We start from the raw sequence: 19,128 nt of genomic DNA on the forward strand, positions 1-19,128 counted from the left end.
TATATTTGAATTACTTATAATTATTTTTTTTATTTTTTAATAACATATTTGTATAGAGTAATTGAAGTATCTTAAATTTGAATTTCTTGTTTAAATAATGTAATGCAAAATTTTATTTAAAATTATTTATTTGAATGGATAGAATTCTAAAATTAAATTTAAAAAAAAATATTAGTCAACTTTAAATTTTTAAATAATATTTAGTAATTAAATTTTAAATATTAAATAATAATTAATGATTTTAAAAAATATAAGTAACAATAATGTAACTAAAAGAGACTGCTAATGTTGATTTAATTACGTACGATTAAAATGTATAGGGAAAATCAATTTTATGTACAAATATTAACTACAAATGTATATTTGTATGTAAGTGGATAGTACGGTAGAAAAAATTAATTACCTAGGAATTATATTTATAGGAAATGTTGGCACCATTAAGTAGGAGTGATTTTTGAAGGATTTTATCTGGTAACTCTATTTGTAGTAAGGGTAATAGGATGTTATCTACGAATGTTAGCTGTATGATAAATTATAAATATTGTTTTGGGGGAAAGTTAGGTGTATGATTAGTGATTAGATGAGAATTAGTGGTAGCATTTAACTTTATGTAAGTTTACATCTCATATTATTAGAAAGAAACCTTTTATAACATTTAAGCTACTGTACTTAGAATATTGTAGTAGACTCTTTGTCTTCCTTCTTCTATAGTGATTATTCTCCCTCCACAATACTTACAAACAAACTATTTGCACTAACTTGCTCGGAGTAAACAACAAGCATGACTATATTCTACAACCCACAATGACTAATGTCAGGTGAAGAACCTTTTCAAAATGTAGGAGGAACGCTCAGTGAACATGCAGTGAAGTAACAATGATCAAAGCTAAGGAATATTTAGACACGAACTACAATTCACCACTGCATTGCACAATAATTATATACGGTGCACTAAGCCAGCATTTTGGAGCTTTGAGTAACTATTTGTTTCTTCAAAGATCATCTAGGACCAGACAGTTCATCTGGTGGAATATTTGAAATTGAGTCGTAACCAACGTAGAGATTGAAGGGGTTGTAATTTTTTTGGATCATATCCTCTTTCTTCCCCCATTGGTCCCACTTTTCTTCCAAACCTTGCCCTTCTAGCATTCTCACCACCTCAGACATCTTTGGTCTATCCAAAGGGGAACTTTGTGTGCACAGCAAAGCTATTTGAATTAACTTCTCTAGTTCCCCCCCATCATAATCTCCCTGTAAATCTTCATCCACCAGTGTCTCTAACTTCTGCTCCTTCAGAAGTGCTTTCACCTGGGATTAAAATAATGTCATGTATTTGCCAATAGAATCCATTGGTCATTGGTGCTAACATCAGCACATACTTCATGCAACAACAATAAACTACACAATAACCAGAAAGATGAGATTCTAGAATCTAGGACAGAAATAACAACCAACTCAATTTTGTATGGTATTTCCAAAGGGTAGTTAGTTATATGAAAACACAAAAATAGAATAGGGAACAAAAGAGGTTTCTAAACTTCAAGTAGAAATGTATGGCAACAATTAAAACAACAACTAGGAATTAACTGTTTAGTGCCAAAATATTTCCTTCAACAATATGACTTTTAAGGTTAACTAAATCTTACGAAATCGGTTTGTAAGTTTGCACTTCTATATTATATATCTGTCTTATCTGATGGATGTGAAATCTTCAACACTTAGAAAAATACATGTGGCTGCTAATTGATCTAGTACTAATAGCATGTCTTAAGTGAACATAATAATACCTACCCATTCGAGCAACATAACCTCATCACTAATGGCAAGTCGGGCTAAATTGAAAGCCCTCTGTCCAGTTATTATCTCAAGAAGCATCACGCCATATCCAAAAACATCAGTCTTCTCTGAAGACTTTCCAGTTGAAAGATACTCTGGTGGTATATGGCCAAGTGTCCCACGTACAGCAGTAGTAACATGAGTATTTCTGTAATCCATAAGCTTTGCTAAACCAAAATCTCCAACAACCGCTTCAAAGTCCTCATCCAATAATATATTAGCAGCTTTGATATCACGATGAATAATCTTCGGGTCACAATGATCATGCAGATATGCAAGCCCCTTAGCTGCTCCCAGAGCAATACGCTTCCGAACTGGCCATTGAAGTGGTGGTTGTGATTCTGGTCGATCTACAAAATAAAATCAACATACATAAAACATTACTATTTGAAGGAAAAAAAAAAGCCTACTGAAATTTAACTACAAGAAATTTCAATTGCTTTTGCACTATTTAGCTGCAGAGTTTATTTGTATTCTCTTTCAACCGCATCAAATGATGTGGTCAAACAAAATTGGATAATTTTGTGAAAAGAAAAAAAGGTACTGACAAAGGATCAAATTTAAAAAACTCATCTAAACTGTTGTGTGAATGTGCTCCTGCTAGATATAACACATGTCTGACATACACAATTTTTATTTTACAAAAAGTAACAGAAACAAATTAAGGCTTGCATAACTACCCGAAAAGGACATGTAAGATGAAAGGTGTTTTACTAGAGAAACAAGTTGAGGTAAATTAGCAATAAAAGCAGCATATCACATTAATCTTCCTCGACAGAGTAGCCTAATAGAGGTACCTCGTAAACATGAATCTACACTTCCATTAACCATGAAAGGATACACAAGCAATCTTTCAGTAGTTGTCATACAAAAACCAATCAGGCGAAGCAAATTTCGATGCACAGCCAAGCTGATCATTTCCACTTCTGTTTGAAATTGTTTCTCCTCACTCCGGATACGTTCTTGGTTAAGTCTTTTTACTGCAACTAGATCACCACTTGTTAAGCGTCCTTTATAAACCTTGCCAAATCCACCTTTACCAATAATGTTTTTGTTATTAAAACCATCTGTTGCAACTAGCAGTTCATGCAGTGAAAACCTTTTAAGTTGACCAAAGTTAACTTCAGGGTCCTCCTCAGCTGCCGGTGGAAGACACAAAAATTAGATGTGATTATCATAAATAAATCAGTGTGTATACCATCTTTTCGTGCTAATCCACCAACCTGCAACGTCAAAGAAATAATCTGGTGGCTTCCTTCTTTTGCAGTAAACAAATGCAATTACTGGAGCTGCAAACAACAGTGCAGCGCCTACAGCAACTCCTCCAGCAATGACTCCAATAGATCTGAAACTATTACCTACAAGGATTAACAGAATTAAACGGAAAACTTTATTTCAATTCCAAAACTTTGCTTTGCATTAATGGAATAGAAAAAAAAAAAAAAAAAAGCTTTACATTATTATTTACTCCCTTGTATTTGACAAAGGGTCACATAATGTTAAGATACCAGACAGAAAAGCATAAGTAGAATCCCAAATGACTGAAAAATATAGTGGTGTTCTTCAAACAAAAGGAACTAAGTACAAAATTGGAAACTCCTCTCTCATCCTCTCCTCTCATTCCACCCTCCTCTATCACTAAGTATTTCCCTTTTCTCCCAACAGAATGCTAACAACATGCATCACCAAGTCAAAGAAACTATTCCCCTTCCCCCTCTTTTCTTTTTTCTAGGATATACGTCCCTAAAAACTGTAGTCTTCTCCCTTGTTGACTCAGAATTAGGTCACACATTCACCTTAAGAAACTATACATTTAAGCATGCAGAAGATGTTCTTATTTAGGTATCCACATCGCCAAAGATCATTGTTCATAGCAATCAACCTGTCCTTTTCTGTAAATTTAAAATTTGTATAAAAAAGTTCAGTCACGGAAATCATGCAAAATTGCATAACAAGCATTTGGAAAAAAACCGTGCAACCCATCCATTATTATCAATACCTCCATTTCTAAGGGCGAAGGAAATGTTGCTAGTATATGGAATATATAACGGAGTGAATCCAGCTTGTAAAAGAAACAAATGTAAATGCCGCCAAAACTGAACCTTTCAGACAGAATTAATTTGCAGTTGGATGACACCTTTTATGAGTTTTTGATTATATTAGTGGTTTAAATTACATGGACCAAATTCTAGTTGGCCAAGTCGTGTAGAGTTTGATTGCTGCTCCAGTATTACAATTTTAAAGCAAAGTTTATTTGCTTTTAACTTTTTACTTGTAAGACAATAATCTAAAGCCTAGTACTTTAAGAGCTATATTCTTTGAAAATTTAAATTCATTACCAACAATAAAGTAAATAATAACAAACCTGAAGGATTTTGTTTCTGTGTGGCGGGTGGTGAAATTGGAATGGCTTGCACCAAGTAAGTATTATTGCTAAAACTGTAAAAACGGACTGACGGGTTAATAAATTGTGATGTAAGATTTATAATGCCACTCGAACAGTATTATGACGAAGAAAATGATACTTTCCTAGATACTCTAACATCTTATTTTTTCCTGTTTGTTAACTTATCTCACAGGTTGATATTACTTATAAATATTGTTTTGTGGGAAAGCTGATTGTATAATTAGTGGTTAGGTAAGAATGAGTGGTAATATTTAATTTTATGCAGATTTACATTTCTCTTATTAATTAGAGAGAACCTTTTGTAACATATAAGCTATTACACTCAAAATATTGTAGAAGACTCTCTGTCTACCTTCTTCCATACTATATCATCACAAGAAAAACTCTCTTTTCTGTTTTTTGTTTTTTCTCTCTAGTTTTACAACCTTTTATGTTTTTCTGATTTTATAACATATGGCTATTGGCAAGTGTTGGTGCTTGGTTCTCCCAATGAGCTCATCAGAACAAAATTCTTATTTGTACCAACCTGATGGGAGTAAAACGTGAAAATGAACCATTGGCTGGGACAGTCCCTGTTAAGTTGTTGTACGATAAGTCACTAGATTCAACAATGATCATGGTGTCAGGTTTTAGACAAAATAACACAACACTAACATAGCAATGTATCCAGACATATAGTTAAACTCACAGAACCATCAGTGTACTAATATTGGTCAAACCCATAGGAATCTTTCCTGACAAGCTGTTTTTGTTGAGGCGCCTAGTTCAGGGAGTAGAGCCATTTGGTTAGCAGATAATAAACTATTGAACAAAAACAATGATTAAGTAGCAAGTGCAGTGGGCGTGTGCCATAATGTTATACAAGCATGTATTTCATGTGATTAAGTAGGATGATACTTCTCTTGGGGCAATAGCTCAAAGCATAATACAAGATATGTGGAACTGAAATGGTATTGTGGATGCATAATGTGCCACCATTTTATGAATGCTAAAAAAGAAGAAACAAAAATGAAATTCAATTGAATAAGTTTTGCTGATTAAGATATGAGAAAAGGAAAACAGGTCATACAGGGATTGTAGTTTTTTAAGATTGCCTAATTCTTCTGGAATTTGGCCAGTAATGTTGTTCGAGTAAAGATCCAAACTCAGCAAGTTTGTCAAATTTCCAAGCACATTTGGGATCTCCCCAGTTATATTATTGTTATGAAGTTCCCTGTCATGTAAAAGGAAAATAATTAGATTTTGGCAGAGTAACGAGTTCAGTGAATAACAGAAAATGGCACTACAGGTAGTTTTCTGAGAGACAGTTACAGCATTTACTTTTAGAATAACCTTGCCTAATAATACTAGTTTCAACCAACATTCAAGAATTACAAGAAATAGCTGATGAAATGTCAATAAAAAAAGTAGTGTCATGCAAAATCTGTTCAGCAAAGGAGGCATAACTTACAGATATGCCAAATTTGGGAGCTGGCCAAGCTCTGGAACAAGTTGACCGGAAAGTTCTGCATTTCCAAGATCCCTGGCCAAACAACATTTTTCACTTTATGCAAAATCTTTCATAAAGGCACAAGTAAAAATAGCAGATATCTTACAAACGGATTACGCTATTTTCACCGTTGCAAACAACATGAAACCATGTGCAAGGAGTTAAAATATTAGGATTCCAATTACTAAGAGCACCAGTAGGATCTATCACTTTGTTCTTGAATACTGTAAGGGCATCACCTGTCATAGAAGTAATATTTGAGTGCCATTACAAATGTACTGAATATATTAAATTGACAGGAGTAAAAAATCAAACAGGTATTGTGCTGCTTTCAATGAAATTGTGCGAAATACAGAAAGTAAAAAAATGAAGCCCATGTTCATCAATAACTCCCCAAGCATAACACCGAAACATTTTCAGTTTACAACCTTCAAAAAGCCCGAGCTATGCACCAACACACCATGCAAAATTTAAAAGGAAAAAGTCAGTATTTTTTGTCCTCTAAGTAGGTTTCAATTTATCCTCTAAATTTTGAGTTCTATTTAATTTCATAGTTTGTGTTATTATATTGCATACTCTGTTATGCCGAGTAATGAACAAAAGCCTAATACTAACTCCATGTCTAGTTTTAACTCATTCAAACATATGAGCCAAACCAACAGAGCTGAAAAGTCAACAACTCATAAAAGAACAGAAACAAGAAAACAAACAAAAACAATCAATTGAAGCACCAAGTAAGTACAAAACGTCACCTTCTGCATTTCCAGAAACCCTGAGCACCATGTGATGAACCAAAAATGTCCAAAACAGAATATAGAAGCATATTAAAGATGGAACTCGCTCCTTGTTACTCATCCTCTTCAATCATGTACATGCACATGCACATGCGCATGAATATGAATATTCCTCTTCAAGTTCATAAGCAGATAGATCTCATTGACCATAAGATCTTCATTGCATTACCAGTCAACTTAGAGCAGTACCTATCACAACATAGAAACAATAATAATTAACCGACGATTGTCCCCACCACCATCTGCATACTTTAACTTCTTATCATTCATACACGTACTCAGCCCCAAGTCTTGCTTTTTCATTTTTCCAAGTTTAGCTTTTTGCTTTTCTTTGGCTTAATAATTGTTTAATCTCTTGACTAATTATGTTGTTTTATTTTCCTTATTTCTTCTTGTTTGGGGATCACTTTTCGGGATTGTTCCATAATATAAGTTTGCTAACTACATTAACAGTAACAAAATTTAAAAAAAAAAAATAGAGAGAGGAAGAAATTTTACCTACCCTCCTCTGATATACCCAAATTTAGAGTATGTTCGGATTCGTACACATATGTCCACAATCCAGTACGGATCTAACCTTTTCAAGAAGTGCATTGGTTTAATGGTAATACAACAAGATCGTCGTATTTACAAGAATTTGGTTGGATAAACAAGTGACTGGTGACCTATTTGAGTTTGCAATGATAAGATTTGATAGATTTAAAAACAAAGGTTTGCGTAATAATTAAAATGGATCTAAATTTAAATCAGTAATTTCCATTCAATTTATTAGACTATGTTCAACGTAGAACTCTTCAGAAATAGAACTTTTTTCTCTTCTACTAAAATCTGTTTATGATAACAAGGAAAATACATCCTAGCCTAGCTACATTGAGGAACTTATAGAATGCATTTTGGAGTAAGAAGCATGGTCTCTTAAGCGCTTTGAGCTACATACTATTGATCAATCCTTTGAAAAGATTGACAACTCTTTGATGAAATATGTCACCAGTCCTAGAAATTTGGTATGCTTTAGAGCCTTGCTCTCAAGGAGTTACATGTTATTGTTATCCCTTGGTTATTCATCATTTCATGGATATTTACAACTCATTCTCCTTTTCCAAAAGAACAAGTCAAATTATTAATATTACTCTTTCACACTTAACTAAATAAATAGAAGATGACAATTATAGTTAAGTTAGGGATAGTTTTTACTACTTAAATAAAGATTGAAGTACTATAAAATCTATTTCCTTATTATCTTAATTTTTGTTATCTTTAAACTTACATCTCAAATAGCCTTTTTTTTTAATAAACATTTATAAATAATAAAAAAAGTTTCTTATTAATTAAAATTAACTAATATTAAGAAATTGTTTTATATTAATTTTTTTATTTGCAAGTATACTAATTTAAAAAAAGACTATTTATTTTTCTTTTTTAAATATTTTCGAAGAATTTTATTGAGGCAAGTAGAACTATAAATTGTTTTAGGAGGCATAGCTTATTTTATTTTCCGTCCCTATTGTGATTTATTACAATTTTATGTATTCACCCTAAACCTACATAATTCCTCTTTGAACTTCTCATTTTATGTGCTTTCATTCCGAATATTGCGTGAAACATGATGCATGGGAAGATTAACTACAATGATTTGAATCTTTCAAGGAAGTCATTTGTTGTTATTACTTGCTTTTAAAGGGTTGTTTAGTATGAAAGGGAAGAAAATGTGAAAAATTAAAGAATTTTAATATGAAAGGAAAACGAAAATGTAGAAAACTTGGTTACAAAACAAAGAAGAAATGTGGGAGAATGGTGGACTATTAACACAATCGATTATTTTAATTCTTTAATAAAATGAAAGTATTTGGAAACAATCCTAGGATTAATTATAAAAGTTTTATAATCTATATATCACTAAAATAAAACTATTAAAATTTTCTTTTTGTGATTATAATTCATTATGGAACATTTTTATTTTATTATTATAAGAAGAAGAAGAAGAAATAATTAAAAAATTATATTAAAAACAAAAAAAAAATCAATAAATAAATAAAATCATTTTTCTTTTAATTCATTTATTTTACAAAAGTTATTCACTTTATTTTGATTTTGGCCTACCAGCCTACTTTATCTCTTTCAATTATTTGATTGATTGGGTTATGTAGCATTAACATCCCAAAAATCATAGGAAATATTAGTTTTTGATTAATGAAATGATGGTGGGACTTAGCTGTCTTCATCAATTGTAACCCAACAACTTTAACTTTTTATAGTGCATCCTCTTTTACATTTTTCCTCACTTTTTCTCAAGGGGCTTAATTGAAATATCATTATTTGTCATTGCTGATTAATCTCCTTTAGCTATAATAGCAACATGACGTGGTGCAACAAAAGAGAGTATATAAGTCCTTTTAGCTATTAACGTTATTAACATTAAGATGCATGTAGTAATTATGGGGTGCAGGAAGCAAATGACATAAAAATAGGACTCTTGAAATCCAATGGGTTCGTTTGTTTAACCATAATGTGTGTGGACTTTGCTATTTTCAACTAAATTTGATTTTGCACCAACTTAACTTAAAATTTACTTAGGTATGGATCCAGTGATTTTTATTCATTTATTTTATAAAAAATTAAATTATTATTACGATTAATTACCTATCTTGTCTATCTTTTTATTTGGAATGTATCTTCACCACATAGCAAAATTTCTTGTTTATTTTCCATACCTCCTTGTCTTATATAGCCAAAAAAGAAAAAGGGAAATGATTTTCGCTTTTTGACATGTGCACGGTATCAGCCAGCTTCATAATCGATGTGGGGCAACGACAACTTGCGAACGCAACGGAAGTTTGAGAAACGGTGAAATTTCCCATCAAATATTCACATATAATCAGAAATTGAGCTATTGGCAAATTTAGTAAACACAAAAGAAAAAGTTATGTTAGACGTGGAAATCATTAACATAAAGTGTATCATGTATAATAACATATTTTTCATATACATGATTAAAAATTACACTTTTAAAAAAAGTTATTTGATAGTTATAGTAATATTTAAATATAATGTAGATATAAGTAAGGAGGACAACGAGTAAGAATGACAACGTTCACATCAGATCAAATATTGCAATAAATTGTAAATAAGTGATTTTGAGTAAAAAGGAAGAAGCAATTAATGATTGAAGTGAAGAAAGAGGAAGAAACTTGAAATTGAATGAACTCAAGAAACCTTTCTATTGTTGAATGCCAACTATGACTGACACCATATTCACAAGCCTTCACAATTATACACATGAATTGCGCCCGTGATCAACTATTTCCTTTAATGTATACTACAAACACAATGCACTATCATTATCTTACAAACGGATTCTATATTTTCTCCAATCTTCCAAATTCAAGAATGATGATGGAGAAACTAAGACACTTTATTCAATTTCAAATGATATTCAGAATGTTAAAACAAAACTTGAAAATGAAGATAAAGCTATATTTTTTTTCCTGAAACGTTTGAGCATTTTAAATATGTTTTGTTGTTTAAGAAGAAATATGAAAGGGGTTAAAACCTCAATTAGGATTACGGAGTTCTAAAAGTTTCATGATCCTAAAGCAGACCACAATAAAATACAATTAACTAACTCAAGATTAAAAAAATAAGAAAAAATAAGTTTAATCAATGTAGTAAGATATAGGTTTGGTGGGCTAGACTACTTGTTTTTTATTTTGTCATCAAAAGTCTAATATAATAGGGAAACATATAGACATTTGTTGTTGTCTACATGAAACAGGCTATAACGTGTTGTTGGGCTAATTATGGGTTAAAAAGGTTTGTCGTTCAAGCAGTCTTAAATCTTGATCGAACTATATTAGACCTTAGGCGAGTTGTATCAAACCTTGGTTAAGCTACATCAGACCTTGGTCAAGCTGCATCAAACCTTGGTCGAGCTATATCAGCCCATAGTCAGGTTGTCAAATTGTGTTAATATAAAGTGTAGTGGCGTTGATTCATTTTTTTTAATGAAGCCAGGTTAGTGGGATTGCCCTTGACTCGCGAGATTGCCCTGTCAAGCTTGGCAAGTTGGGTTGGTTTGGACTCCTAGATTGAAAATGTTGTCTTAGTATGCCTTTTGTGGCTAGGTTGGTGCGCTAAACCGTTGGACTTGGCCCTTTTTGCAATTCCTAGCTCAGAAAAACTAGACTACTTGTAGTACCAAATGATGCCTATTGAAAGAAGCACCAACATTCGCCAACAGATAAGATGTTTGTTTGACTCGTTAACGGTATGCAAAAACATTCGAAAAGTCATCCATGTGAGTGAAAGGAAAATCTTGCTTAAGATTAACAACATGAGAATTTTGGTTGTCCTAAACAATGGCAGTTAAACAATTCCAAGTATCCATAATCATGGAGATTTTCTCCATGACAGTGGCAAAGAGATCAAAAGAAAGGGTAAAGTAGATTCATAAAAGGATAATGGAATCAAGAGTCATCCATTTTCGTGATTAGTGATAAGTGTGAAAAATATTTGTTTTCATACTTATAAATGAGCTCAAAGTTGTAATTATTCATGTGCTTCCTCATCGAAACGTTGTAATAGGAAGTAGAAAGTTGTGTAAACAATTGTACAGGAAAATCTCCATTATTTGGAGTGTTGTCAGTCCTATTTCGCTAAGCGCGTGTCATCAATCGCTCAGCCAAAAGAAGACTTCTCGCTCAATGCACCATCACTATGCGCTGAGCGAATGAATTAAATGAAGTTGGTGTTTAAAGTCGAGACAGAAAGAAAGAGTCATCTTCTAATAGAACACAACACAAAAAAATACTGAAGAAACATTAGGAGACGACTTCAAGGCTTCCAGACATCATTTTACGCAAGAGAGTATGTTCTAGATGACTAGGAGTGACTAGATTTCTTAGTCATTGGAATTTGTTGTAATGACTCTTCATTAATGTAATTCTCATGTTCAATATATATCTGTATTTATGTGCTTTTCTTGACTTACTCATGGTTATACTGAAGTATGATTTGATTTAAACGTTCTTTTGTACTGGGAAGTATATTTGAACTTGATGTAAGAAAAGCAACCAAAAGTAACGATGCTAGGAATAGTTTATGATCTTATGGTCATTCTTAACATCAGATTTTAATGCAAAGTATATGTTGAATTACTTAAGGAATTAATTATTTAATAGATATCTTTAGAACTTGTTGATTTAAGAAATTAAATCAAGATACATTGATGTGAATGCTTGAATATAGAATATATATATATATATATATATATATATATATATATGGTTCAGATTGTTACTGTAATGTGAGTTATGAATCCAATTCCAATTAAACTTTCATTTAAATTTACAATCTTAAATTTTACGTTCGTTATTTTCATGTAATTTTCCAAATATCAAATCAACTTTTATCACTAAATTGATCTTGATAAACAAATCTGATTAGATAACGTGACTCAAATTTCCTTGGAAGACAATATTTTTACTTATTCACTTTATTACTTGAGACGATTTTGGTACACTTGCCAAAGGGCTATCAATCAGCATTGATTGGAGTTGGACATTCCTTCCCAAGTTAAGGGATGATGAAGAACTCTGGTAACCCGAGCATGAGTTTCAAAAAGTTCAGCCCATATAGCATATTGGTCCTTCTCTATGTCCAACATAAAAGAGACGTTATTTTGTATATTAGTGACCATGAATGTTGGGTAAAATTTAGGTTTACCTTTGGAGGATTTTGGAGGATGAACCATGGTGACTAGTGAGGAGTCAAGGTTAGAGTTGGTTTAATTCATGGCTTCAATGATGGGGCATAGGTGCATGTTGGAACAAAGGGGCAACGTCAATGGTGACTCACAATTATTAAAAAAGGAAGGGCAACATGCAAGTTGAAGAAGAAAGGGAAGTGGGGATGCAAAAGTAGGTTGTTGGTAGAGATGAAAGGCACGATGATGATTGGGAGGAAGAATATGACATCAAACGCAAAGATGTGAGGTTTGGATCAAAGAGAGACTCTTGATGCCATGTAAGAACACATAGGGAAGAATACAAGATGAGACGAGTTTCACTATCTCACACTCATCCCTAAAGAAAAATATTATCCAATTCCCCATACTCAAACCCAAGAAGTATCAAATTTTTGTGTCATCCCTATCACACCGGATAATGGGTATATACTCGTACTCATATATGTTTTCTTACTATTTCAATATCAATTAATTAATTTTTATAAAATAATAAAAAACGGCAAATGAAAAGTAATATTATCAAATATTTAATATAAAAAATAAAGTATTCATGTTTCTTTAATATCAAACGTTTAGAAAACAATTATACTGGTATAATTTCACATTAGAGTACCAAATAAAATTTTATAAGAATAAAAATGTTTATTAAATTTGAAAACGTAAATGAAACCTAGCTGATATAATTTAAAAATATCTTTTAAAAATATAAAACGTAAACAAATATTCAAATTAAAAAACATTTTAAATGTCTCTTTACTTTAATTTTAAATTCTTATGAAATCTATTTCTTATGCACTAAAAATTATAATACATTACTTAATCAAAATTGCACAAAAAAAATTAAAATAATAATTATTGAATTCTAACATAGATACTTCAAACTTCATTATGTTTTGAATAGTGATAAAAACGAGTTATGACAATTACATTAAATTATTATATTATATTAATAAAATTTATTTATATAATTATAGTGATAAAATTACATAACGAGTTAGAAAATAAAAATAATTATATAAAAAATATCAAAATAGTATTTTACATCATAAAAATAAACAACAAATAAAAATATCAAATGTGTCTTAGAAACAATTTGATAGACCATTGAAGAAAATCGCATAAAGAAAAACAAACCAATAATTAATGATATGGTAAGATAAAAACTACATTAGAGATCTAATAAAACTTTTCAAATATCAACCTAGTCCTTAAGAGATAAAAAAAGTTGTTTTACCTAAACAAAAAGTTCTTCTAATGAAACAAAAATTAATAATAAGAAAATAAAGAAAATAAGTTTTTTATATTACTTTGTAAATGAAAATTTTATTTTCTTGAACACTTAAATTGAGAGTTAAACATTCTCATGTGAAAAAAAATACACAATAAAAAAGTATTTAAAAAAGCAGAAATATTCAAATATGAAATAGAACAAATATTTAATATACATGCAGTATTTGAACATAATTACATAAAGATTGTCTTAAGAAGAAAAGTATCTTGGAGATATGAATTAATTTCATGACAAACTAAACAATAACAAGAAAAAAAATAGAAACTATGTTATACTTTTATATATATATATATATATATATATATATATATATATATATATATATATATATATATATATATATATATATATATAAGTATAGGGACATGAACAAGACAGATATGTATATACACATCTCATCCTCATATACTCATACTTGTACTTAGTCAATAGATTGATTCTCTATCAAAAACAAAGACAGGTTCTTGCACTACCCACCAAAACAGATTTATTTGTCATCCGTAAAAACATATAATAGTTTGAATGTACATCTTCTTATTCATTAAAAATATATAAATACACAAACCATATGACCTAAAATAAGAATCTAATTATGCACAACATCATTACACAAGAAATTAGAAACTCAATTACCTAATTCTAGAAAAATAATTAGCTTAATCATAAAAAAATAATTTCTAATTAGCTTAATTAAAGGAAAATAATATATATATATATATATATATATATATATATATATATATATATATGGGATTTGTTAACTTGCGTATGTTCTTTTTTTAGTTAGTACATTTTAGTAATGTGTATCAGGTTTTAGTAGACAAAAATACCCTTATATATTATCGATTCTAAGTTTTAAGGTCAAGGGTATTTGAATAATTTTCATTCTCAAAACTAAAAAAAAAATAAAAAAGAAACCCTCAAATCCTTACTCACCTCCCTCATTCCTCTCAATCTTTTTTCTTTCATCTCTCTCACTCCAACCTTTTCTCTGTTATCCCTATAGCCAAAACTAAAAAAAATCTTAAATATTTGCCTAACCCTAATTCACCTTCCTCCCTTATCCAATTTGTTTCTCTCTCATCTCCATACTCTCTCTTACCCACACAAAACAACTCGCGACACCGCAATTTTTTACTTTTACTATGTTTGTTCATTTGTTTCCACTTTAATAACAAAATAATCAAAATTATTTTATTATTAAAGTGGAAAACAAATGAACGAATATAGCAAGAACAACAAATTATGGTGGCGTGAGTTGCTTTTAATTAACTTATAACTTTTTTCGGATTCGAATCTAAGAAAAAGATAAAAACAACTAAGGTAAAAAAAGAAGAATTCAAAAAATGATGAAAGATTTCGTTCCTATTTAATGGAATACAGTACAGAAAAGATAGTACAAAAAGAATACATCGATCTGGAACTATATTTCGTTTCAAATTGCTACTATTTTAGTTTTTTTTAAGTATTTTTTATGATATTGTTGCCCAAACTTATTCATGAATCTAAGAAATAGCGATAATTCTTGATTTCTCTCAATATCTCTCTTAATTCGAAAATCCAGGATTTGAATTGATGTCCTTTCATGGAATCCTCCTAATTGCATTGATTTATCCGAAAGATTTCACTTCAATTGGAATTGTGTGGGTGAGAGAGAGTATGGAGTTGATAGAAAAACAAATTGAATAAGTGAGGAAGGTGGATTAAGATTAGGCGAATGTTTCTTATTTTTTTCAGTTGGAGCTACAATAGGGATAACAGAGAAAATGTTACAGTGAGAGAGATGAAAGAGAGGGTTGAGAGGAATGACAGAAGTCAGTAAGGGTTTGTGGGTTTCTTATTTGTTTCTTTTTTTTAGTTTTGAGAATGAAAATTATTCAAATACCCCCATAATATAGGAGGGTATTTTTGTCTACTAAAACTGTACACATTGCTAAAATATATCAATTAAAAGTTAGCAAACCTATATATATATATATAATACCTAAGTTTTTCTCTATGTTAAAATATGATCAAAATTTTTTTTATATATTTTTAGTTAATTAAAATTAACAATGATGAAAAGTTTATTTTGAAAAAATTTATCTTTAAAAAATTATGTCATTAATTTATGATTAATTTGATTGGTAGTGTAATAATTGATGTTTTCCATGTATAAAAATTAAAGTCATCAAACAATATAAATCCAAATAATTGTTTAACTTTCCTCGTTTGATCACTTTGGAGAGGAAGAAAAATAATTTTATATTTCCACTAAATTGTTAAGAAAGGGAAGGGTACATTGTCTCTCCTACGACAAAAGAAAAATTTGTGAAAAATTCAACCCTTTAAATTATCCTTTTCACTTAAATAGAAAAATGGTGAGAAATTTTACCAGAGAAGATGATTTCTCAAATATGTCATTTTTATTTATATATTCTTTCACTTTTTGTTTTCCATAAGAATAATCAATTGTGATATATATAATCGATTATACACTTATTTACGTAAGAACATTAGTTTCACAAAAATTAAATATAAAATATTATAAAAAATATATTGTACAGGTGTCGGTATCCTTCGATCTTATCAACATTGATCTCTTTTTAAGATAACTTAACGCAAAGCATATCTTATGTGTCGCATGTCGAGGATCAAGTGCTACTTGTCGATATTAAGGATTGTCTGCTGAGGGTCGAGTGTTACCTGTCAAAGGTTAAGTGTTGCCTACTAAGGGTCAAGTGCCGCATGTCGAAGGCCAAGTACTACCTGCCAAAGGTTATGTGTTGCCCATTGAGTGTCATGTTCTACTTGCTAAGGACAATGTGTTGACAACCAAGACTGGATATCTTCTATTGATAGCTAGGTGTCGATTGTCGAGGACTACATGACTCCTACTAGTATCATGTGTCCTTGTCGAAACTAATGGTGATCTACCTGAGCACAAGCCGACCTTGAAAGAACAATGTATGTCTGCTTCTATTCGGCTATAAGCTGACTTGTCTAACTGCTTCTACCCGATCATAAGCCAACCTTATAATAACAATGTCTGACTTCTTCTACCCAGCCACAAGTTGGTCTACTTATTAAGAGTGTCATGTTTTACTTGCTAAGGCAATGTGTTGCCAACCAAGACTGAATGTTGTCTGCTAATAACTAGGTGTCGGTTGTCAAGGACTGCGTGCCTCATACTAGTATCATGTGTCGCTTGTCGAAGCTAATGGTTATCTACTTGGACACAAGCCGACCTTGAAAGAATAATGTATGACTGCTTCTACTCGGCTATAAGCCGACTTGTTTAACTATTTCTACCCGACCAGAAGCCAACCCTATAAGAACAATGTCTAACTTCTTCTACCCAATCACAAGTCGGTTTGTTTGGCTGCTTCTACCCGATCACAAGCTAGCCCTGTAAAGACAATGTTTGACTACTTCTACTCAGCCATAAGTTGGCCTGTATGACCACCACTACCCAGCCATAAGTCACTCTATTTGACTACCTTTTGGACTAGCAAAGCTAATGACATATTACTTTGTAACTTAACAGAATATGGATTAAACAAATGGCGTGGTAAATGAGCCACTGGGCTCACCCATGCCCATATAGGTCAGGGCCCACAAACACATAATTACTCTCTAAATAGTAGTTTAAGTTCATTATTACACTATTAACTGATATCTGACACACCCGAGTAACTTGTGAGAATGTCTTTTATAAGCACATCTCCTCTTAATCTTGAAAAGACGTGGTTCTTGAATATCTTGATTTGAAGAATAAGAAGTTTTTGTTAAAAAAATTTGAAGAGTTTTTAGAAGGTGTACTAGACCATGTAAAAACTAAAGATATTTTTTTTCATTGAATTAAAAAGTTACATATAATTTTTTATTTTCTCTAATATTTTTTTTATTTATTTCTCTCCTTCAATTTATGTCATATTCCAAACAACTACCTTTTCACTCTATTCCTCTTCTCATTTTTCTTATTTTTCATTTTCTAAAATAAAATATCAAATGATTAGCCTTATGTTTTGTGAAAAAAAGAACCAATTTGAGACAATAGCGGGATTATTCAATATGCTCACACCACTAAATAGATATTGTTTAATTGAGTGTCTACTATACTTACTCTAATTTATAGACAATTTAGTTCTAATTTAATTATTTATATTTGGTCTTTACTCCCCATATTTATATATAATTTCTTCCTATAAATCTAAAGCAAAAATATAAAAATAAAATAAAATAAAGTAAAAGTGTTACATTTTACAATTTGTATTTGAATATTTTATATTGTATACATGTCATTTGTTGGTTTGTATAATTCAACTTATCATACCTAATATGAAATTTTTGTAGGAAAACTCTAAGTTTGAATGATTAAAAGTTATAAACACTATTAGTAATTAAAATTTAAAAAAAGTAAAACTAGAATGACATAAATCAAAGTTTAGAAACCAAAAAAATGTAAATAAAATTAGGATAAAATGTGTCTCTTTTTGAAGTTCACATTCAAATGGAAATTAATCCACGTGTGAACAATTTTGTAACCTTGTCAAAAGGGTTGTCTTTTTTTCAATCATAGTGTGAGTACTTTTAATTATAATACTGTGAAGTATAGCCGAAGAAGAACTAAATTAAAAAGAAACACTTTAGTCACTCTTAATTCAATAACTCTTTTGAAGTTGAAGATGTTTTAGAGTTGAATCCAAATCAAAATGAGATTAATGTACACTTTGAGAAGTAGACATTGTTGAACAAAAAATTGAAGACAGCCTGTTACCAAAGAAATAAAAGGAAAAAAACAAAAGTGTCACGTGTGAAGTTTATTTATGCTCATACATTATAGGTCATATAATACAAGTACTTTATATATATGCTTTTTGAGGTTTGTCCATTGTCCCTTGAGATAATGTTATTTATTATTGCTTCATATTTTCTTCTATATTTTTTTTATGTAATAGATCCATTAGTGACACACAGCATAAAGTGAGAAAAGAATAGTAAGGAAAGTCATGTACTAATAAAAAGTTAAGTTATAATCATCAATGCATAGGAAGTGTTGTTCGTTCTAAAATCATTTGTAAGAGAGAAAAATAAATAAAACTTATAATTTCAGTGTATCTATCAATGTTCCTTTGTCTTGGAGAGAGATAGTTATCAATCTTCCATTCCCCACCACAAAGAAAATATAAAATAAAATAAAACTCCTATATTTCATCATAATTTTAATAATTATTTTTCATATTAAAAATGATATCATTTTGACTTATTATTATAGTTTTTTTTTTCTATTTTGTGCAATTTGAATAGTCGAGAATGACAACCTTAAATCCTGTAATTTGAATAAAAAGGTAAAGAATTATGGGTGGTTGGAATTGGGATGTGTGATAGCTCATGAGCTGCAGAAAATCACAAGATTCATTTTTTTTCATCACAGTTGGGTGACACAGAGAGAAGCTGTTTCCAATAGACACTTTTGCCAACTTGGCTCAGCCTTTCATGTATTATGTCACAGATTGAGTTTCTGAGAGAATATAATAGAGATTTTGACTAATTATATACAGATTTTCAAAAAAGAAATATGTTAAT

General features: G+C 30.6%; 1 protein-coding gene across 5 annotated transcripts; it reads right to left on the reverse strand.

The window, feature by feature from the left end:
- Nucleotides 1-594: 594 nt before the first annotated feature.
- LOC148205819 (somatic embryogenesis receptor kinase 1-like) lies at nucleotides 595-6,730 on the reverse strand. Of its 5 annotated transcripts, none has more exons than XM_088103857.1 (11): nucleotides 6,485-6,730; nucleotides 5,839-5,971; nucleotides 5,694-5,765; nucleotides 5,313-5,456; nucleotides 4,932-5,003; nucleotides 4,770-4,841; nucleotides 4,202-4,275; nucleotides 3,060-3,194; nucleotides 2,634-2,975; nucleotides 1,792-2,186; nucleotides 595-1,308 (listed from the first exon to the last, which is right to left on the reverse strand). In XM_088103857.1, exons 1-11 carry the CDS (start codon nucleotides 6,585-6,587, stop codon nucleotides 1,000-1,002), a joined length of 1,851 nt encoding a protein of 616 aa, XP_087959983.1. In that variant the 5' UTR covers nucleotides 6,588-6,730; the 3' UTR covers nucleotides 595-999. The 5 variants fall into 5 exon arrangements, with proteins under 5 accessions (XP_087959983.1, XP_087959986.1, XP_087959985.1 ...); XM_088103860.1 differs by having other exon boundaries at nucleotides 5,861-5,971; nucleotides 6,485-6,642; XM_088103859.1 differs by having other exon boundaries at nucleotides 5,850-5,971; nucleotides 6,485-6,642.
- Nucleotides 6,731-19,128: the final 12,398 nt, after the last annotated feature.

This window comes from Vigna umbellata, chromosome 1 (assembly GCF_029865625.1).
Source record: "Vigna umbellata cultivar VRB3 chromosome 1, Vumbellata_1.0, whole genome shotgun sequence".
Lineage (NCBI taxonomy): Eukaryota > Viridiplantae > Streptophyta > Magnoliopsida > Fabales > Fabaceae > Vigna > Vigna umbellata.

Excerpts from the sequence above, each read along its gene's own strand:
- LOC148205819 (XM_088103857.1), bottom strand. The coding sequence starts at position 6,587 with ATGAGTAACAAGGAGCGAGTTCCATCTTTAATATGCTTCTATATTCTG. Across the intron at positions 4,842-4,931 it reads ATTAGTACACTGATGGTTCT|TGACTTATCGTACAACAACT; the intron begins GTGAGTTTAACT and ends TGTTGAATCTAG. Across the intron at positions 1,309-1,791 it reads AGGTTATGTTGCTCGAATGG|GTGAAAGCACTTCTGAAGGA; the intron begins GTAGGTATTATT and ends TTTTAATCCCAG.